Source organism: Haliotis asinina, chromosome 6 (genome assembly GCF_037392515.1).
Source record: "Haliotis asinina isolate JCU_RB_2024 chromosome 6, JCU_Hal_asi_v2, whole genome shotgun sequence".
Taxonomy (NCBI): Eukaryota; Metazoa; Mollusca; class Gastropoda; order Lepetellida; family Haliotidae; genus Haliotis; species Haliotis asinina.
The window spans coordinates 6011020-6034370 of NC_090285.1; the positions used below are offsets into that span (position 1 = coordinate 6011020).

Below are 23351 nucleotides of genomic sequence, written 5' to 3' on the forward strand. Positions count from 1 at the left end.
AGTCTTTTATATGTTTCATAAGAACAGTGTTATATTTGTGTCCAGATCCCAGTACATGCATATGGCTTGTTTGTCTGTTTTCGTTTGTTGTGTAACGCAGCACTCGTCACTATTCTAGCTGCATTCGAGGCTGGACCATACAAACCAATGACTGATGTCATGAGCATGGATCAATTCAATTCGTCGTGTGTGTGGCAGGGTGTTGATATAGTGTTCATGGTTTTTGTGTTGGGTGTGTTTCATGTTGACTAAAACAGGAGTAAGGACAAGTCATGCTTTGTTGTCATAAAGTCACCCGTTTGTCCAAACGCGACATTTGCAAATAATGCCACTCTAGACCATCCTCTGAATTCTGGATGGTGAGTCGAGACGCTAAGGAAAAAATTATTTGATATTCAGGATTCTGTACACTTGGAGTTGAAGTGTCTTTTTTAATTTTGGAAAGACAAGAAACACCACTCCAAAACACATGGCCCAAATTCGATAATATTTCACCCCTTACCATGTACCCTAAATTCTCAACAACATTCTTAACATCTATTCCAGGAATATACACTGTGACCAAACTGTTGTAGCCTACAGCAGGTAACACCACATGTCCCTCCTCCCACTCCTGTCACTTTCACACACGAATTGACTCACGCCCTTGGTGAAGAATTTAACCCAGTTTGGCATCTCTGCTTTTCTTACATCCTCCTTTTTTCAGTATTTCGATTTACCTCGGAGAAAGTAACGTGTCGCAAATATCTATTGAATATTTTAGTCATTAATGGAATTATCATTCTTATGTCTTTAACAGAATTCGACAATATATATTCGTTCACGGTCAAGTTAAATCTTCTATTATTAACTAAAAAGTTCAAAATGCTTTCTGTGACAAACATTGGGATACGATAGTTATGCAATGGTCGCGCGCATGCGTATTGGGCTTTTGCTGGTTGTCAACGACGCGTTGCTATCGGATCGAATGTCATCATGGTGATAAGACTGTGATATCGAGAGGGGTAGGTCGGTATAAATTGAAACATGTTTAACTTTTCAGTATGACAATAATGACAGGAGGTCATACTGTGAACAGCAATTGTTGTTTTGTCCATATGAGTTAACTTGAGGAAAAGACGCGAGATATTTGATCATACTGTCAATAACTGTGACAGGCGACAAAGACGTTCACACATCGAGTTATCTCCCTTTTGTTTATTACCATGATTTAACAATTTACTTTAAAAATTGTTGATATTTACGTCTGTCGGGTAATAATTTATTGGTATCAGTACTGGAGTTTGTTGTGTGATAACTAGTGATATAATTACCAGATTTCTTAGACCTGTCACGTTAATAAATTATTCAACTTGTGAGTGATCAATTATCTCGTAATAACATACATAGCGTTGAATCTCATACAATCTAACGTCAAATGTAGTTTTTGCCGCTGATTGCCAAGAAAATTAGCCATTAGGTTTAGGTTCGTTTGTACTTAGAAATGAATGTTGACCCGTCAGTGACCCATGTACAAGGTGTTCAGTTTGGATACTATAGCACTACCATACGATATTGCGGTAATGTGGCAGTTATTTCCCCCAAACAGGTATGCCCCAATTTAATATTCATCGTGTAGAATTATAAAACAAGAGCTCTAAATGACTAAATAACAACTGGGAATTAACCAGACCTGTATCAACAGACTAAACACACACCTCTACAACATCACGCTGAAAGAAATAAGATCGATATGTGAACAAGGACACTCCTGTTTTAACCATGTTGCCTCTCATCTTGGTTACGGTTAATTCTGGATCATGAAAAATTGACATATTTCATAAGATAATGTTTTTGAGGTGCCCCAACATAGCGTAAACACGTAGTCGATGTTTCCTTTGGTGTAATCATTAGAAGTCTCCTGAAACCGATCACCAGGAACTGGTCAGAGCTGATCATCAAGCTCAAGCAGTCCTTCTCTTTATGTTTGTGGAAAAATCACAGGAATCATCCAGTTAACTGTTTTTCTCATAACCCGATTAACATAATGAACACAAATACGTTCTTTGCCCATGGCTTCATCAGAATGACAATGAGTAATCGACTGGAAATATCTGAAGAAAGAACAGGAGAAACTGATGTTAGAAGCACTCGTCAAGGGGAGGTAACGAGTAATATATGGATATGAGCGAGTGATACCAAGTGTATCCCTTTATCACAAAGTGACAGTAAGAAAACACCTGTTCATAATCTATGTTCTAGTTTGAAACTTCAGTATTTGTCCTCTGTATACATAATGAAGATAACTAAATAACGATTTAAAAAATATACTATTACCAATCAAAGAGATGCCCCGAGATCTGGACGTTTGTCGGGGACAGCATCTAGTGGTACCCAGTCTACTGTAATACATGTTAGCGTTTGACGTAAAGTCACAATTTTGATGCAACGTCATTGTTGCTGCTTTCACTCACTCTGCTGACTGTCAATGTTCGATCACGGATCAAAAGTTCGTTTCAATTGTTTCGTTGTTGTGACTGTGTTCCAACAAGACCATAGCATGTTAGCATGGTATCTATGTAGGCAAATACTCGTTCATAAAGACACCCACATTTTGGTCAGAAAGAAACAAGGGGAGTGAAATAGAGGAAAATACATTGACACAAATGGAAAAAAATGCCAAGAGTCACTCAAAATTGGAAAAATTATATCATTCGAGACCAAAATTCCTGAAGATAGCGTTGTTGACGTTATTGACAAAAAACTAGTTGTCAATTCGCTTTGTCGTCGTCATTTTGCACTAAACTTATATCATTGTATATGGCGATATGAAAGCGCGGAAGTAGCTGATTATACGGTTATATTTCGGGAGAGCCACATTTCCGAAACGATAGCCAAACCTGATGTTGAATTGATTGGCTTCCCCTGCCTGACACCAATTATGCACTGACACTATACAAACCATTATTGTAGCAGGGCAGTGAATGCACAAACGACAAACACACGCTACGGGTGTGAGCTATTGCCAGAGGAATCTTTATTTTTCGTGGTCGATAAGTCACCCTGAAATATTTACAGAAATAGTGATACAATGAATAGTACATAAAATCATCAGTGTGCAATACTTATTACCAGTGGCTACAAACAGACTAGCAAACATGAAATACACGATAAAGTTACGACTTATCCTATTGAGTGCATAACAAGACGTATATGAATAAACATTCTAAGTTAAACAAGGTCACGAAGTTGTTTACACAATACATGGGTTAGATGGTAACTGATCTATATTACAGTGTTTTACTGTAATGGATATGCTAGTAGTTAATGGAATACATGGATAATAATGCAAACCAGAAATGAATGATTCAAACAATGAGCCTACCCTGTGGGTGAGACTGGGGTGACGACAGAGCACAGCAACAGTCTGTATCCCGAATATATCTGAATAAAATGTAATTATTATCATAACTAAGAGTAAGACGCTTAAAACTTATGTGCTGTGTGAAATGTTATATGCGCATATTGTATACACATACCTAAACGACAGAATTAAAATAGGACTATTCTACAACACATTCGGACTTAAATTTCTCATGCACGCAAGCGCAAAGATATAGAAAAGTTGTTAGTAATTACAAAAGGAACCTTACAGCTGCTAAGCCTGGCTTAGCATATTTATGTTTATAGATAATGGATGACATTTAGGCAATATCAGACGCCTAGTGTAGTTTAATAGAACATATTTAACTTATTACAACATATAAGTGAAATGATATAAACATACAGAGATATATTAAACTAACCTGATTTGTCAAGTGTCTGTCAACTTGTCTGTGTGGTGACTTTGTGCAGAGTGCAGGCTATTAGACAAAGATTTTAATTTGGAGGTTTAGCTTGGCCAATCAGTTGATCACGTCATGGCTTGGGTTCGTTAAGGGCTTGAGGGACACATGACCTATTAAGCAGCCTACAGATATACATATACAGAACAGAAAACATTAAAATAATAAAATCCCTATGTACATAGTTGTGTCTGCCACATTATTGATTTGTTACGTCACTGAAGATGACATCACGGCCTGTCCTTGTTGATGATGTTCTTCTGTTTCGTCTCTAAAGGCAATCAAATCGCGTTTATGATAAAGAATCTCCCTTGAGAAATATATGTTTTCACTTCTCTATAATTGTAATCGACTGTGTTGTGTCAGGTGAAGTATGGTCGACTACCTGTCCCGCTACCGACTGTACAGCCTGGGCTACACATCCCCCAACCCCAGGGCCCCCGTCAGGTCCTACAGACAACTGTACCATGATGCCAACAGACACCTGTACAAGTCGAATGGGGACAGGCCAGGTTAGTCTCCTACTCTTCTGTAAACCCTTTTCTTCGAAACATGTACTCCGGGATGAGTGAAGACCAATTCTGCTGTTCCAACATTCCACCTCCACAGTTACACTGCTGAATATTGTTACAGGGGGAGTAAAGATATGTCCCTGTCTGAAGGTTCAGTAAGTGCTGTCCAAGCTGGAATGTTAGTTAAAATTGAACCGTTAAAGAAAAAGGAAAATAGTCCTAAATAAAACTTAGATTAACAATAGAGTTCGCCTAAATGTGTTATGATACTTGTACGTAAACGAGTTAAGAACATTGAAGAATAACGTTTCCAGATATGCGTCCACTCCTACCTTATTTTTAATGTTTATTCAGGGAAGACAGATTTACGAAACATACTCCCCATGTTCAGATGTGGTTCTCTTTCGGTGTGTATGGGGATTTGGCCTACCCTCTTTTATTGCTGCTTAGCGCCGCTTTCACTCAGTAATATTCCAGCTCTACTGTCTGTAAATAATCGAGGCAGGTCCAGACAATCCAGTGATTGGCATTATGAGCATCCATCTACAAATTTGCGTCACGATGCCATGCATCAACAGTCACCGAACTTGACCACTCGATCCTGTTACTATCTTTAGCTACATAATGCATCTAATTCTGTACGGACTGTGATCCTGTTGATGAAGATGAGAGACACTCAGTTACTGATATCCAACATTCTGATATACTGAATGTGCCCTCGTCAACTCTGTTTTATGTGGTGAAGAGTAACATTCTATGCAACCTGCCAGAACTTTGACATCGACGATGGTATTTTACGGACGCTTCAATTATGTCCCCTCAAGTAACGATACAACCCACTGCTGTATGTATTAGTTGTGCAAAAATCGTCATTATTTCACCTATACAACTACGAGTCATGAACCATGGAGCAAAGGAAAGAATCCAATTATTTCAATAGCCTTGTTCTTATAAGCTGCATAAATTATTTAACCCTTATTATACGTTTCGCTGTAAAGTTTCTTTGATCAATGGTGCCATTAAACATGCTATGAACTTCGTCAGAATATTCCCTTTTCCGTACGAAGAATCTCTATCTTTTCCTTAGCTGTATTAACTTGGAGTGTCATGTTCGCCCTTATATCGTTTCATTGCAGCGCATGACTGTGGACCCGAGTTTGCCCGAGAGATGAGAGACCCGCGGGACTGGGAAGCGAAACTCCTGTCACGTGGCCTGAGACAGACGTATGAATTCACGAAGAATTTGCACAAAAAGCCAGAGGAGAGGACGCAGGGCAAGAGACCGTCAGTACCTGGTCACGCCTGATTTTCGTATATATTGCCATTTGATTTTATTAATGTTATGTCATCAGTATTTACGAAACTACACTATCCATCTGTGAAGGACCGGTTAGAATCGGTCTTCACGAACCCATGATTGACGTAAGAGACGAAGGGATCAGGTAGTCAGGATCGCTGACTTCTTAGATACATGTCATAGTATCCAAATTACCTGAGATGATGCTCATGCTGTTGATCACTGGATTGGCTGGTCCAGACTCGATTATTTACAGACAGCCGCCTTACAGCTGAAATATTGCCTAGTGCAGCTTTAAAACAATAAAACAAGCAAAAAACTCTTTCCCAAACAACGTTGTTTTTTATGCCGCTTTCAAAGTCGTTTTCCAAATTATTTTCTATTTCTAAACATGTTACCCCAGTTTGGTAACAAATTCAGTGTGATTTGATCAGGAAACTTCCCTATTTCAACAGTGCCATTCTTCACAAAACTAACGCCTCAGTCAAGAGTATACCCTGTGAAGAGAATAACCCTTTTTTTCTGTCCAGACCAGACAAGCTTCTTCTGCGGACGGGTGAGCTCGGAACCCAGAGCGGCGACTTCCACTACCCACGCGGCCTGGTTGCTACTGACTCCTGCGACCTCGTCATTGCGGACAGTCAAAACCACCGCGTCCAAATCCTGAATCAGATGGGTGTGTACAAGGTGAAGTTTGGAGTCAAAGGCACGGAACCAGGACAGTTTAATGAGCCCGTTGACGTTTGTGAGCTGCCCAATGGCGATCTGGCTGTGGCAGACAGACGCAACAAGAGAATACAAGTCTTCACAGAGGAAGGAAAATTTAAATATCTTTTTCCTACCGAACACGAACCATATAGCCTTGCCTGTGATGTCTCCTTCAAGATCATAGTGGCAACAACTGCAAGGACAATTGAAATACATAGCCGAGTTGGGAAACTGTTGTGCTCATTTAAACTTGGCGGGAAAGCCACTTCCAGCTGCCCAGTTCAGATCTGTACCAACAACAAGGAAGAAATCATAGTTAGTGACCCAGTTGATTCCCAGGTCAAGTTCTTTGCGTATGATGGCCGCTGTCTAAACAAGTTCCGGCCCAGTTCTTGTGGAGAGGCTCTCGCGCTTGTTCCAGGGGGTATCTGTGTGAACCTTGTTGGTGAAGTACTCGTTTCCGACACCCTTAACCATACAGTGAACCTGTACACCGAGAGGGGGGTTCTCCTACAACAACTACTCTCCCCTGTAGACGGCGCAGGTGCAATACATTCCATCAGCGTCGGCCGAGAGGGACATCTGGTGGCGACGGAATTTAGTGTAAAGGGAGAGCACTGCGTGAAGATATTCCGGTACATGAACTGTGACTGCCACCAGACAAGACCACCTTCAAGCAGACGTCGGACACCAATTCACTTCATGGACCTATAAAATCGAACCAAACCTCATCCAAAATAGTCCACCTGTCTAACCGAAGCATTTTCAAGTCTTCTTTTCACGCCTGCATTATGGCGTACCCAAAGTGATTTCAGTGTGGAAAGCGTTCGAGTAGCCTTGTAATCACTGGTGACAAATTCTCCCATAACTTGCCAGTAATTAACACCCAGTCTTGTTCTTTCATATACAACGGATCCACGACGCCAAAGCAGTATATTTACGATTTATACTCTTCTACGCAATATGATGTTAAATGATATGAATGTCGTATTTTGATTGTACTAATATTTTGAATAAATTTATCAATAATGTTTTCATTTATGGTTTTTGACTCATGATTTTGGTCACGGACTGTGAAAGTCACATGGTCGACTCCAGTGTAAATATGGACGGTGTATATATCTTCACTGACATTACTGGTATATTGGTTTTAGTAGGTTCCCCCAAAAGGTTATACAGTTTCATTCTATCAGCATAAGGAGGCACGGGTTACCCGTCTTCTGAAGCAGTGCAGTTCCCTGTGTAAATGTGCGTCCTGTTGGTACAAATAACCCCACAACCCAATGTTTCGTGTCTAGCTCGGTCAGCCCTCGTCGGTCTTTCCCGCGCGTTAAGATGGCACGCCATGATATACTAGGTGGAATCCACCCCAAAGCGGCTTGCCTCACGCCTCCACACCGGTACACCACATAGTTAGGTGATTTACAGTAGATACACATACGTTAGTGTTGACATGTCAGTGCCCAAGGGTGTCAGTGAGTGAATATAGTTTATCAGTATTCCAGCAACATCACTGCGGGAAAAATCAGAAATGGGCCCCACACTTTGTACCCATGCGAATAACTGAACCCGGGTCTTCGGAGTGACGAGCGAACGCTTTAGATTTGAATCTGGACGTGCTAAAGTTGGGAATTCACTTTCACAGTAAAGTACAGATTCTAGTACTTTTGGAGGCTGAAAGTCCCACCCGGGATTCCAGCGCACACTATCAGATGAGAGGGGTACACAAAGTACGTGATCGTGTCTACAAGTTGTCAGACTTCAGATTTTCTTGTGGAAACTGTGATGAGTGACTTTGCTTACGATTAAGTGCCTCATAATGAGAGTGTTTGTTGGAATCACGCATACGACTACACCTCAACGTACCAGAATCAGGCTAGCTATTCTCGAAACGTTCGTAACCCTACGGACCTCTTAAGCCCATTCATAACACATAGACTACGATCAAAGTTAAGAATCCCCAGGGCTACGAACGTTTCGAGAATAAGGGCCCTGTTCCTTCCTGAGAAAGGTAATTCTTCTATGTAAATGTTGTTACGTATGACCACTTTCTGAATGGCAATAACGATTTGAATAGGTTTCCAGTGGTAAATCTCCAATATTCGTCTTACCTCGCCAAACTGTTAACACACTCGCCTTTGTGGACATGTGTCGGTTTATTACCATTTGAAACCTGCGTCAATCCAAAGTCACTACAGACGCTCGAAACCGCGCCCTAATATTAAACCAACCCATATGTAGTGATTTGAATATACTTCTATCTACATGTGCGAGTATAATAATGCTTCTGGATTCTACAACCAAATTGATCATTTTATATGTAATCTTTGGATAAATATCAACTTGATTTCAAGATCAAATGTGTCCCTACATCTCAACAAGAGTATGCTGCTGAATTTAAGCCAAGTTGGCCTATGTTAATACCCCTTCACTACACTGCTATGACTGTGAAGGCTTTATATAAAATCACGTGATCATAAACTTAATACTTTTAGCAGAAAGCAAGCGGTCATAAACAACTGTTTTGTGTTGAAAGTAGTAGACGACTGGTACATATGCGGGGTTTAAAGTCTCACGATAGTTTAACGGAATGGATTATGGTCGTACTGTTTTAAAGACATATTTTATATACAACCAACATTACCGTCCAACACTGTGTTAAGATCAACCCTCTCAATTTGAATCATTTGGTTCATCATTATAAATCGGACAGGACAAGAAACAGATACACTTTCATTTATATATGTACACGAATCATTTCCAACAAATATCCCTTTCGTATCGGTAGGCATTAAGATCACTACAACCAGATTTGAAGCTAGAATATGTTATTTATCATCCACGCTGCCTGTTAATCGATATCATACATACTTCCGGTATTACACCACATTTATCACATACACCCCCTGATAAGACTTTAACGAAGGTCTGCACACTCCCTCTCGCAGAAAGCACGCACTGCCTGGCTGTATCCTGTTTGTAACCTAACACCAGATTCACACTTCAGAGTTCAGTTTTGTTTTCAGCTTTGCTATTTTGTCTGTTTGTTGTTTAACGCCACACTTAGCAATTTTCAAACTACAAGGCAGGTGTACGTTGATAATCAAGAACAGACTACCCAGAGATGGACCCTGAACATCTATCTACACATTTATAACAAAATCTAAATCTATACAGAAGAGAAGGTAGAATGTTCAAAGTCATATGCATGCATGCATCGCAACCAAGGCGGACGCCGACCTCTTCTCATCTGCATTGAAATGTTGAAAGAACCACCTTACACAAGTTATTCACGACGTTGATCCTCTGTATTCTCACTCAGTTCCTTAAGCGAATAAGCATGATATTGACCATTAAAGGTCTGGACCCGATTTCTCGAAACAAACCGAAGTTCTTATTCAAATTTCAAAATGAGTTTGATAATTTCAAACAGCTGAACCTTCAACTCATCTGCATTTTTATAATAAAAAAGCCCAAACAACCTAAGCAATATAAACTCAAAGTGTCTACTAATTTTTAGTAGAATATCAAATTCAGTACATTTTGGGAATTGTATTTTCTCAAATTTAAGCAAAAAATTGTAACTTAAGTCAAAACTCTGACTCGAGTTTGTTTCGAGAAATCGGGACCAGGCGTTGTGAGAGGAAACTTGGAATCCAAGGATACCGAAGCCAAATTACTTCCTCAGCATTAGAGGTCGTTTCCTTACATCTACGCCTTGCGTGTTGTAAAGTGCCTGCTTCCAAAACCCAAGCCTCATTCATGGCTACAAATCACCATAGCAAAATATCTAGATCTACTTCCAAACTGAAATTCTCATAAGAGATGATGAACCTACTAGACAGTTTTCATAAAACACCAGAAGCCTTGACCCCAGCGTGCTGAATCCTTTGTCAGGCCCAGGTGCCATGAGACATGAGGTTGTCGGTCTTCTATATCTACGCCATGCATATGATTACCATGCTTTTTAATCTGGCTCCCTCCTTCCCTGTTGAATTCCACAGCCCATCTTTAAACAGTTTCCACCGAACTTGACTCATTCTAATGAGCTAAGTATATATAATATTGTATATTAAGTCACCCCGTGGAATGAATGAGTGAGTGAGTGAGTGAGTTTAGCTTTACACCGTACTATTTCAGCTATATGGCGACGATCTTGACCAGACAATCCAGTGATCAACAACATGAGCATCGATCTCCACAATTGGGAAACGATGACATGTGTCAACCAAGTCAGCGAGCTTGATGCACCCGATCAAGTTAGTCGCCTCTTACGACAAGCATAGTCGCCTTCGATGACAAGCATGGGGTGCTGAAGGCCTATTCTACCCCGGGTAGACCTTCACGGGTCTCCCGGCAAGCATGGGTTGCTGAAGGCCTATTCTACCCCGGGTAGACCTTCACGGGTTCACTCCATGGAAGGAAATCAGATGGAATAACACAAAGTGACGATTATGAAAAGTAAGATACAGTTGTGCTTCCAACTGTGTCTACAGTCAGGGCGATGACTTAATCAATACTTAATATTGTTTACAACCAGTAGACATTATCAATTTCAAGTTATTTCCATGTAATGGTATAGTAGTATATGTCAAAAGCATGCTCGTTTAAGAATGTTACATTTATCGACCAGTCACTGTAACGTTTGAAATACTGTTACAGAGGATCAATCAAGGGTCGACATGAAAGTGGCGAAATCAACACTCCTCCGATTTATCATGTATTTGATTAGAAGGGGTTCGATTACAATCTAACGTCACAAGGCCCGAGCCTGAAATGGTTGTTTACATTGAGGTCCGCGCGGCGACACGCCCCCATAGACACTCCTGCAGGGGATGTCGTGCAGGGCAGGAATCAGCCAAACAGGCGTCAAGGGCACCTACAGGTGTATACCCCGTGCTCATAAACTACGGCGGATCTAACTGTGATTAAATAAATGAGAACGGAATTACAGAATTTACAAAGATGACGTCATGAGATAGTGATTTCACCCGGATTTGGTACTAAGTCAAAACTTGGGTGATTTAGAATTCTGTTGATCCAATGCCGCATTTAGTGTATTGAAGGGGCTTGCACAGATCTTCAGCACATATCGATGCCTAATAGAGGTCGTTACGCTCACCCTGGAATGTGCACCAATCTGGGAAATCAACGCTGATGTTCTGAAGATCTCTAGATCATCCTTACCTAACACATACCTTTGTGTCCCCGTAGACAATGTCGAAGCGAGTGGACGTGGAACGGAAGGCCATGTTGGACAGACTGACAAAGCTGAGGACTGACCAACACAAATCACGCTCGGACGGTATGGCTTTCACTTACTTTTATTCAGCGTTTAGTGTAGTATATTAGTTGTATATATTTGTGGCATATATTAGTGGTGCAATAAGCAATGGCACTAAGTATTTGACCGATCTAATGGTAATTGTTGGTCTGTGCAGCAGGATTTGTAAAGTTCCGTGTAGTTGACTGTTGGATACACTGTTGTAGGAATGTAGTTGAGAATGTAGTTTGGGATATGGAAACATCTTGGTGGATAACGTTTCAAAATATATATTTATAATATAACAGCAAACGTTAATCAGTGTCTTATGTCTCTAACGTATCACCAACAGTTCAGAGCTTCATTTGCTTCACGTTTTCCGAGACGTTTTACGAGACACGTTTCACGAGATAGAAATGCAGAAATAATCTACCCTCGGTACGAATGCACGGTAAAACTAACGGTTTTGGAGTTTTTTGTTTTGTTTTGTTTTTTAACGTTTTTTGTCCATATTGATCAATGTAACGTATTGGTCTCCCAGGGCAGGTGTAATGGACGCTAGCGTCAAGCCATGTTCACGTGGCGTCGTTACCACTAGGGTTAAACCTGATCAAAGCGTGATTTCCGATCTATCGCGTCTCATTAATACCCTTATCACCCTCCGTTCCGGCCTACAGGTGTCAACACTCTTGTTGTTGACTGATACAGTAACTTTGGTCTGCCGGTCGACACTATACGCCCGCAGCATGGATACGGGGTTGTCTTTCAATCAGTCAATGTACAACCATCAAGCATATTATTTAGGCTTAAGTATTCTGTATAGACGAAGCGATAAGAAAGTTCTATTGCATTGGTCGGCGAGACACTATAGAGTAAATGACTATTAAATGAAACTGACGTCTGCAACAGTTTCTGTTCTTTTCCACTCGCTATTACGATGTACGAACTTTAGATTTTCTTAATATACCTCACATAATGTGCCTCACATAATATGGCGTGAATGCCATGCTATCAAAAATATCAACATGACAGTTTGCCATTCGTCTAATGAATGTTATAAATTGACAACACACATAAATGCGACTCGCTTTAAAACATGAGCGACGTAACGACTCAAGTTACAATGTCAATATCGGGTGGGACCACAGTAGTGACTGCAATGACATATTGAACACACCAGATGATTGCAAACTGCCTGGGGATGTTTTTTCACATGATAGAAAAAGGTTCGCCAAACCCAACCAGCGTTGATGCCTCATGAATTCTGGAATGCGTGCACCATAGTAATGGTTCTGGTCAACTTCTGGGCCCCATTCCACGAAACCTTGGAAGCGCTAAGATGACATACTAACTCCCATACATTAACATAGACGAACTACGGTCGTTTTGAGAAACGAGGCCCTGTAGTGAGGTGACGTTACCCATTGTGTTTGAACAAAGGGTAGATTACGACGTCGAATGACGTCATGTGTACAATATGCCCAAATTGACAATAATGAGTAATGCTCCCCTCCATTCTGGATGCGAAAATTTGGGGTAATGCCAGGAATTGGGGTTGTGCTATTTCAACGTACGATTCTACCACTAACTGGTCTTCAGGAACTGTACCAGTTCATAATGCTGCAGTTTAACGTCGATTCCATACACGCACCAACCGAACGTTGACGTTGACGTTTATTATGCTCTGTTTCGATTACCATTCAGAATTTGGGAAGTGAGTTTTTGTGTCATTTCTCTTTACAGCAAGCAGTGATATTGCGCACGTGCTATTCATGGTCAAACAAAGGCGTTTCATGAGCACATGATCAACTTATGTTGAGTGTTATAAGTTTGCATAAAAAACATAAATGTTTCTCGGGCACATTTTTTTCAAAAGTGACGAGGCCGGTAGGACTTTTTTTATCTTTGATAGAAAAAACAGTGATGAGGGAGGAGCACATTTTTATTTTTCTCTCTCAGAAATACAGCATGGAAAGTTTAGCACGTGTTAATGAGTTGTGGATTCATTCCCACTCGTTCGTACAGACACTCATTCTTATGGTGGACAAATGGTGGTCGGGATGCGGCAGTCAACATTATTTTTTTCAAATGGTAATATACAGTTGTTAAGAGCACAAATAAAAGTGACGCGCCGATGTCAGAGAAAAAATTCATTTTTGGTATTTAGCCTTATATATTCAGACCCACACAGTCACAGAAAAGAACAACATCGGTAGTGTTATCTACTTACATACTTTCAGCACAGTAACTATTGTAATGTAGTAACTATTGTAATGTAGTACCTATTGTAATGTAGTAACTATTGTATTTAGTGTTTGAAAAGGTAACTGGCCAGCTAGTCCGCTAGTAAAAATACAAAAAATGCAGTCTGGCCAGCAAATTTCCACAGTGACTTCCTAGTGAATTATCATGAGGTCATTTTGTATCACTCTCTCCTATCTGTTAAGTTATAGTGCACATTGCAATTTCGGACTAGTGAATTATTTCGTGGGCAGTAACTTTCACGCGCAGCTAACCCTAAAGGCTTGCAAAAATTGGAAGCTATTTCGCACACTGCCTGTATTACATGAGTTCTAGTTCTTCTTCACAGATGGCAGCGAGGAGGAGGTGGATCTCGTCACCCTGATGCAGAACAAGTGTGGTAACGATGTATTTGACCCCTCCAGCAGATTCAGTACGGAAGGTAAGTACATTCAGCTTCGAAGCAACCCAGTATTTGTGGAGACAGTAAGCGGATTTCATGTTTATGGCCCCAAAAGGCACAAATTTAACTGAAATCAGTTCTTAGCAAGAAATAAACAAAGACCAATATAGACACAATAATATAGACAATGTCAATGTAATCGCTCAGCTCGATGATGCAAATTTAGCCCGACAGTTATCAGACACTATCAAACAGTGAAAAGGTAATAGATTTCAAGAACAATTGTTCCATTGTGGGTCCCAAAAGCGCCACTGTAAAACTGAAAGTTAAGACAAGCAACCTTACTTTTGGTGCGTTACAGTATTCATAACCCCTTCCATTCTTGATCAAGGTTTCCAGTACACCAGGAGTCGTGGCCGCAGGAAGTCTAAAGAATTTGAGGATCTACTGATGCATACAGCCACCGGAAGTCTTCATCTGTTTGCGCTCACTCATAAATCTGGTTTTCTTCGTCCCAAAACCTCCAGCCCTAGACGACCACCCACTGGACACGAGGCACATCGCGGGTCGACAGATGACAAGCCCAACATGCTGCACAAGTCACATCGACCTCTACAGAGGTCAGTGTCAGACCTTCATAAGAGAATTACCACCCTTGGTCCGCCATCTGGTGATCAACCAGGACGGTCTCCCACTCCAGGAAGCCCACCCTGCAAGAGAGGTCACAAAGAAACCAATGCTTCACCTAAACGACAGGGGAAGAAATGACAGACCACAACGTCATGCTCACGAACAGGATGATTGTAAAGGAGGTGCTAAATGGCACCCTTGGGGACAACGGATGCTGTTACGTGGCATCCAAGGGGCCTGTAGTGCTGTACGCTTGATGAACTGAAATTTTTTATGAATCAATAAAAAATGTGTCAGTGAACTTGTGAGCATTGATGATCGTGCATTATGCGTGAAACACAACCCAAGATGCGAAGACGAATAGCAGTATGCTGGATACCAGAGGATGTGACAGTCTCGTGAAAGTGAGATCGAACAGACCTACAGTCCGTGTTAATATCACTACGTTCATTGGTCTGACCATGTATAGTTATATAGGAACATATAACGGTTTTGCTGAGCTACTACAAATGGACCAGCCGCATGTTGTTGCGCACCCTGAATTATCCTGTGTTATATCTCTATCACGTCAAATGCCCTGTATCTGTTAACAAGCATAGTTTTGTGTTAAGTCCGATTGAAAACTCATAGTCATCCAATTAGCGACGTCCTATGCAACATTAGTGATAAGAAACATGGCGAAGAGACTTACTTTCTTGCAAACGAAATTTTGTTGCAAATGGATCCCGTGTATAATGTAGATATGATTCGTTGCATAACCGATGATGGGAACGGGGTTGTGTGATACAATACGTATTATGATACAATATTTTGCAGAATAAAATGTGGTGCACTGTTGTCTAAGATCTTGTGTCCATGGTCGATCTTTGTGTAGACATTGTAACGAGGCAATCTGACACTTGATCTCTCTGTTAGTAAATGACTTTCGTCAGGAGACCCGTGAAGATCCGAGTTAGAATTGATCTTCAGTAACCCATGCTAGTCGTAAAGAGCGACTAACGGGATCGGGTGGACAGGCCTACTAAGTTGGTTGAAACATGTCATCGGTTCCCAATTGCGAAGGTCGATGCTCATGATGTTTATCACTGGATCGTCTGGTTCAGACTCGATTATTTACAGACCGCCGCCACATGGCTGGAATATTGGAGGGCGTCGTGAAACTAAACCCACTCGCATTATCAGGACAGTCACAACCGCGAGTTGATAAGCGTCATGAAATGACTGTGGATTTGTTGCCGGATTAGATCTGTTCACATTTAGAGATGCATTCCAGCACTCTCGTGTGATCATCGCTGACAGAGGACAGATCCTGGCAATTAATCAGTGTATTGTATTTATCAAATACATTAAAACAGATGTTTATTACAAGCAAATTTACGCCTTTATTAATTTGGATATCAAATATTAACACAGAAGGATGATGTCAAAGACCGAGTACACTTTCTACAGACATATCATATACATCAACATAAGTGTTGTTGGTTGTTCGGCCTTGACCTTGAGTAAGGGATGAGGGGTCAGAGCTGAACGGAAGGCGACTGGTGTGAAACGCTGTTTTGAATGGTTATGTGAGACTAAACTACAAGGAATCAATGGCTGCGGGTTCGAATACCGGTAAATCTCTACATTATAGCCGGTTTCTTGAAAATCTGCGACCAGCATCATTCGGGTTTTCCTCCCACAAACGCGGACCCTCCGTAATATAACTGTAGTACTGGACAATGTGGCGTGAAATTATACTCAATCAGCTCTCAGTGAATCAGGTCAAATGTGTCTACTGTCTGGGTGAGACCACACAAACCGGGATCATATCCGGTGGCAGCAGTCAGAAAACTGAAATGGAACCTCTGAAGCAACAACAACTTTTGATTGGTCGTTAGAATATCATACCTACAGTGTTTGTTCATAGTCTAAAGTGCATTTGGTGTATTTTGTGTCTGAACACAACACCTACTAGAAACTAGACCTAGACGTCTGTGGGTGCCTGCTACAACTCGAACACTATAAATCAACTTAACTTTCCGATAGGGGTATATATACAATGCAGTGGACGGATGTTACTGGGATGCTTGTTCAACGATTCTAGCAATCTGCAAGCTAAAAGCCATGCTAGATCGCCGGACAAAGTAAGTGACCTTTCATCGAACCGGTCTTTGATTGGGGATAAGATCTCAACTTGTGCATGACACAGCTATTAGTAAAACCCTGTCTTTGTATGAAACATCTACCCTAAAGAAACATATATCACGTATACAAACTAATAAATATTCGAATATAGCAGGAGTGCTTCATGCGCATCAAACACACATACACACAGACACACACAGAGACACTCTCACACACACTCTCTCACTCAGACACACACACACTCACACACAGACACATAAATGGGACACTGTCATTATCAATTGATAGGTGAAGGCAACATAACAGATTATTTCTACATCATTGGTGTGATGTCCTTCTGTATTTAAGACACCCATTATTTCAAAGTTGATTACTACTCTTGGTTCGAATGAAACACCCACCTTCACTGACATAGCATGCATACTGCTCATCTGACATTCAAAGGTTATACACGCCAGCCATTTGGTTCAGTTACATACTAGTTCCACTTAACAACAGTATAGGGGCAATGAAAGTCTTCACAACAATCTAACAACTCAAACATGCATGACTATGGGTATAAACATTGAGCCTGTTGTGAAAACCATAAACATAACAAGCATCCTTCAACGAGTCAGTCAAAGAAGTGACACGTATTGCCCTGGTTGGTGAACGAGTAAAGGTCGTCTGACAATGGAACTGAGTCGTACCTCAAAGACCGATGTGGCCGACTTGGCGATGTAATCCACATATTTACTTTTAAGCCCATTTTGACGACGTCACAATAGCTACGTCGTCACTCATTTTACACTAACACATTGACAAGTTTACGTTAAAAAGGTCGATTGTTTGGTATATTACTGTTGACATCAGGCACTCGTGTTTCGGTAGTCGAGTCAAAGCTTGCACAAAAGACTTTTACAGAGGAAGTGCATTTTCTGTCCACGTCACTTCTTTGCTGAACCACAGTGAGGTTTTGAGGCCTAGAGTTCTTTTTGAGTCCTTGTACAGAAGAAGTGCCTTTTCTGTCCATGTCACTTCTCTGTGGAACCACTATCATTTTTGGAGGTTGGGAGTTCTCGTGGGCGCCTTGACTCTTCTGACAGGCTGTCTGATCCTGGAACTTCCGGTTCATCGGATCCCGTAAGGTCATCGCTGGAAGACACGCTGTTTGACGATCCTATGATCCTCCTGGCTATGGAGGGCGAGAGGCTTGATGGGATGTGCAGTTTGGAGCTGGGAGTCTTCGCTGCAAGGAGCTTTCCCGTCGTCGTGTTCACGCGGAGATCCTCGAACTCTCGTGATGTCCTTCTCTGTCGTCTGGATGCGTAAAGTCTCCCTGAAAGAGTGCAGAAAACAGGACTTGTGAAAGAATACTTTACTTTATGAAAGATGAGTGGAGTTTGATCTGTACGCCTCGCAAACAAAATCATTCACTTCCACCAACATGAGGATTCAGACGCAGATGTGGCATGGTAGATGTCAGCACGAACATCGACTAGTGGCATGGGAACGCACCTCTACAGAGCTAGATGCCCTCGGACAATGTCAGTAGGTATAGTTTTACAAATGCTTCTGTTCATGTGCTTATGTGAGGCAAACATAATATAGTTGGCGCGGTTGCATGGTCCTGACGACCTAATTCGCATTGTTCAATAATACTACTGGTTATCTTAAATGTCATGCCAACCATAGACATAAGATATGCCTCAGTAAAGGCTGATTCGTGAAAGGAGACCCAGAAACTTACGGTCCAATTATACGCCCTTGTTCCACACAGCGACCGCAGCTCTACGACAGTCGTAAGTGAATGTTCAAGTATGGGAGAACGAACAAAGTAGTTCTGCGATCGCTTCAGCGATGTGCCATGTGGAAGCACCTTTCCCGAACCGACGTTATGCTTGACAAAATCGGAGTTGACATTTTCGGAGCACAAAATGACACTAAACGATAACGAAATTGTAGCGCGAGTAAACCTTAAGTGATATAGCAAACGGCTTCATACGAGATGGGCCCCATAATGCGTGCGTGCATGTATTTGTATATGTGTATGTTCCTACGCATGTTTGTGTGTATGTGAATTAAGTATAAAGGATTAGTTTTAGCTGTGATTTCATAAATGTGATGTAAAACGCTGCATGATTTTACCATTGTATATGAGATCTGCATTACAACCCTTTGGCTAATTTGTGCTTACACATGATGCACAAGCCGTTTCGCAAAGATACAGGGATATCTGTAGGACCTTTTTCAGGTATTCTTAAGATCGATCTCCGGTGTACAATTTGGCGTGTTAACCTCGGCGCCTTATTTGACTAAATAACTCGGAAGTCCAGTGGCAATCTTGACTAAATGCATCTATTAAATCGCATATTCGTCATCTGTCGATGGGTCGGCTAGGTCCTGCGTCCGTTGTTGCCACGTGTGTGGGTTGGTGAGCCGCCATGGCCACTCTTGATCCTCCGCCGCCCATCAAGAACCAACTGAAGTTTCAACTCGCCCAGCAGAGATATCAGTGGCACAACCAACCCACACAACACACGAGACTGAATCAATTTACTACCCCCTGATTTGTACTATATACCTATTCCAGCTATCGCAGATACAGATAAAACTTACGATAACGTTGTTATTGTCTACTTGAGCTTATGTCATTTAGATGGACCAAGGCATCAATGGCCAGTCGTGAGTATGCCACGAACGTATACGTGGCACGCACGTGATTTGATCAGCGTCAACTACAAGCAGCCGTAAAGACAGATACATGCATTGCACCTGGGTCCTGTTAGCTTTAGAGATAGTGTTCTCGGATTAAGTCCGATACTCGTTATCACTGTGACCCTTGATAGGTTTAACATTGAGGAACATGATCAGCTGGTCTGTAAATTGCCAGTCTTCAATGACACATACCGTAATAAAATAATGGTAAAACTTTGTCCAATATCCCTATGTTAATACATCTTTTGTTAATACATCTATGTGCACGTGACCCGGACACCACAACGAAGATAAGACGACTACACCTTGTCACGCCAGCCTCAGCTGGGAACTGTCGATATACTTAAATACACATACAATTCCGAATGCTAAATCTGTAATGTATACAACACAAGAACATGTCCCATGTTAGGAAGCAAAATATGGTTTGGAGACAGCGAATGGTTGAAATATGGAAGCTTGAGTTCCATCCGGTGCTTCCTTTCACAAATCACTTGGGTAAGTCTTCTAAGTCACTAGGGTAACCTTAGTACAATGTTACAGAATTGTTGGTGTTAACCTTAAATAAAAAATGCTTCGTGAAAGGAGCCCTAAATCCATCACAGAGTCAATTTGCATCCATCGCAATACAGAAGTGTCTACGTCAACCTCGTCTGTCTATTGCTACGTCGGTGTTACTTGTTTACAACAGTAGAGAAACCCATGGCACGGTGCATTTCCGGAATTTGGCATTTGAACCGCGTATATCCTGACAAAAAAAGGAACACAAGTCGTCTAAGCAAATTGTGGCACGTTCTAGGTCTCTATCAAAGTTACCAGTAGAAACAGCCATATTCGGCCAACAAATCAGCAGTGTTAACTTTGCAATAACAAATCAACCATTTCATAAAAATCAACCATTAGGTCTAACGATGTCACAACAAGTCAACCAACATCGAGTCTAACGATGTCACAACAAGTCAACCAACATCGGGTCTAACGATGTCACAAGTCAACCAACATCGGGTCTAACGATGTCACAAGTCAACCAACATCGGGTCTAACGATATCACAACACATCCACCAGCTTGTAAACTAGAGATGACCTACCCTTTTCTTCAAGTCTACCCTTCCGGTGAGGCGAGGGTGTCCTGTCGGCGAAGGTGACAGGGTAGGGATCAACATCGCCAGAGGGGATCGGACGTTTCTTGGTGTCAGGCTTGGACTTCGTCTTCTTGTCAGTACCTTCAAATATAGTTACAGCTGCATAAATAGGACTTGACAACAATGGTTCCCAGGCTTCATGGTGACCATAATCCAACACACAAACAACCATGGATTATATAATTACATAAACACATGCTGGAGAGGACCCGCACTCGCGGTAACTCCTTAAACTGGTTGCACTGTGCTGTAATACATACATGACGCCTTTAAAGCATGTCATAGCAGGTCGGTGAGTGTTAAACGCGGCTTATACCAGCGTCGGCAAGATGTCAGGGCAAACCCTGAACATATGAACTTCACTGACAAACATAGGAACAACCTGTTTATGACTTGACATTAGAATCCACAAACACGGGATCAGATTCACGACTTTGCCTTGAAATGATAATGTGTAGATATTCGTCATACTTGAATGTTTGAATGTTTCAGTATCTTGATGTGCTACACGATGAAAAGCCATTTTGTTTTTCGTAGTTCTGTTCCCGCTACTGTCCGCGAATAAAATCATTGGTTGTTATTCACAAAACGCTGTCATCGGTCTGTGGCCTATGTCTAAATGGTGATGCTTCTTGTAGAATCATCTGGAAACCGAAGAATTCGGAAACCAGGGTTTCACTGTAACAATTTTTTTAGCCCATGGCTTTATTAGCTTCATCAAACGCTTCATCTGTTCATCTTGCTCTGCGACACACACACGCACGCACACACACACCATACACACACACAGAGAGAGAGAGAGAGAGAGAGAGTTGTATACGCACACGTCACCTCCTACTTAGCACGATGAGGTTCATACCTTTGTGGGCGTTGCCCGTAGCCTTCTTCCCCATCTGCATCTGCCGCAGCTGTTCCCTCAACTGTTTCTCCTCCCTGCTCATCTGTACCGTCGCCATCTTGCGTTCGTTTTCAATCCCTAGAGTCTTCTTCATCAACGAGTTTCTTCTGGCCGAATTCTTCACCTTTGCCTCTCTGAAGCTCCGACAGCTCTCCTTCAGGTAACGGTCGACGTCGGTGTCCTCCATGACGATGGTGCTGCTGCGATATATCACAATAAGCCGTCGGCGTTGGTTACGTTGTCATCTCGACTGCGTCCAGGAAGCACTATTTATTAAGATATCAGGTCCAGAGGGTTGTGGTGGGACCACTGATGTGGATATCGTCTACAACACCACTTAAAGCATGTGAAACAAGAAGTGTTATTCCATATCTCAATACCACAGTCCAAGGTGATTTTGTTCAGCAAACACGTGTGTACATCCAATTCTCGTGTGTGGACAAATGACAAAAGGTAGAGCTAGCTTGAGGCTTCCAGTGCGAGTACACCTGGCTGCTTTATCTCACCAGTACGTATTCATATAAGATCTGAAATTAAAATAAAACAGAAATCATATTATGAAAAACACACATCTGAATCAAGTGTTTTCGACATATTCTGATTAGACTTTCGCAACGTCGGCATATAATCACCGAACATGAACTGTCTCCACCCTGCGCGGAGTTCTGTGTCTCCCTCCAGAACAAGTTTAATCCCCCGACTGATATATGAGTGCAATCTTGTGAGTGGAAACCCTCCACGGCATGTATTATACGTCCTAGCTGATACTGTATAATCATATAAGTGAAACGGAGACACTGATTAATGACTTTCAAAGACGTTTGCAGCCTGACTACCGTGTATGCTGAAGGAATGTCTTCGTCAATGTACAGTATAAACTCTTGGAGGGAGACATGTTGGTTGCAAAATCGTACTATTTTTTTCTAAATTTTTGAAAACTCGAAATTAAAACATGAAATATAAACTTAAGTCCACAAAAATACTTATTAGAAAACTGAATGATTATTTTTTCACCTTTTGAAAAAGATTGATCAATTATTAATTACAGGTCCCGACTAATTTGCGTAGCTAAAATCACAAGTCAAATCATGCTATAAATATTATCAATATTTCTGCAGAATTACTGCATATCAATAAATCCTAGTGCACAAAACCACTCTCTTTCTGTGGACGTCACTTACCTTTACGCTCCACATGCACACAGCTTCAACTCACCATCAATTCATTTCTCCCTATGTTAAATTTTAATGACATAAGGTTACGTCCCTGGCGTGTCGTTCCAAACGCATATAACCAATCAAACAATCTTTACCGTCCTCTGGAAGGTCTCCATCTCTTACAGAGGCTGAAGGAGACGGGTCCTAGTAATTATCCAATACATGGGTATTTATGCCTACTTGTGCCGCTGCTCTCCCGAGCGGGTCGAGTGGTATTAGGTCTCTCTGTGTGTAAGGGTAAACACTTGGTGGCAGAATGGCCAATCAAACCCCAGCTTGACAATATGCCTATGTAATAAATATATTTTATTACCTTGTTTGCTTAATATCTTCAGGTCACATGATCAATACATAAGCAGGCATCACACTTGAACAATATCATATATGGGCT

The 23351-nt window shown here is 41.5% G+C and overlaps 3 protein-coding genes across 4 annotated transcripts; 2 read left to right on the forward strand and 1 right to left on the reverse strand.

The window, feature by feature from the left end:
* The first annotated feature begins 940 nt into the window (after window positions 1–940).
* LOC137287014 (tripartite motif-containing protein 3-like) lies at window positions 941–7378 on the forward strand. Of its 2 annotated transcripts, none has more exons than XM_067819095.1 (4): window positions 941–1004; window positions 4191–4336; window positions 5473–5620; window positions 6164–7378. In XM_067819095.1, exons 2-4 carry the CDS (start codon window positions 4198–4200, stop codon window positions 7053–7055), a joined length of 1179 nt encoding a protein of 392 aa, XP_067675196.1. In that variant the 5' UTR covers window positions 941–1004; window positions 4191–4197; the 3' UTR covers window positions 7056–7378. The 2 variants fall into 2 exon arrangements, with proteins under 2 accessions (XP_067675196.1, XP_067675197.1); XM_067819096.1 differs by having other exon boundaries at window positions 950–1008.
* A 4166-nt stretch (window positions 7379–11544) lies between these two features.
* Window positions 11545–15715, forward strand: LOC137286171 (uncharacterized). The gene is made up of 3 exons (XM_067817854.1): window positions 11545–11646; window positions 14195–14287; window positions 14640–15715. Exons 1-3 carry the CDS (start codon window positions 11559–11561, stop codon window positions 15014–15016), a joined length of 558 nt encoding a protein of 185 aa, XP_067673955.1. The 5' UTR covers window positions 11545–11558; the 3' UTR covers window positions 15017–15715.
* A 521-nt stretch (window positions 15716–16236) lies between these two features.
* LOC137287508 (uncharacterized) lies at window positions 16237–23193 on the reverse strand. The gene is made up of 4 exons (XM_067819846.1): window positions 23056–23193; window positions 21705–22270; window positions 20792–20926; window positions 16237–18323 (listed from the first exon to the last, which is right to left on the reverse strand). Exons 2-4 carry the CDS (start codon window positions 21928–21930, stop codon window positions 18019–18021), a joined length of 666 nt encoding a protein of 221 aa, XP_067675947.1. The 5' UTR covers window positions 21931–22270; window positions 23056–23193; the 3' UTR covers window positions 16237–18018.
* Window positions 23194–23351: the final 158 nt, after the last annotated feature.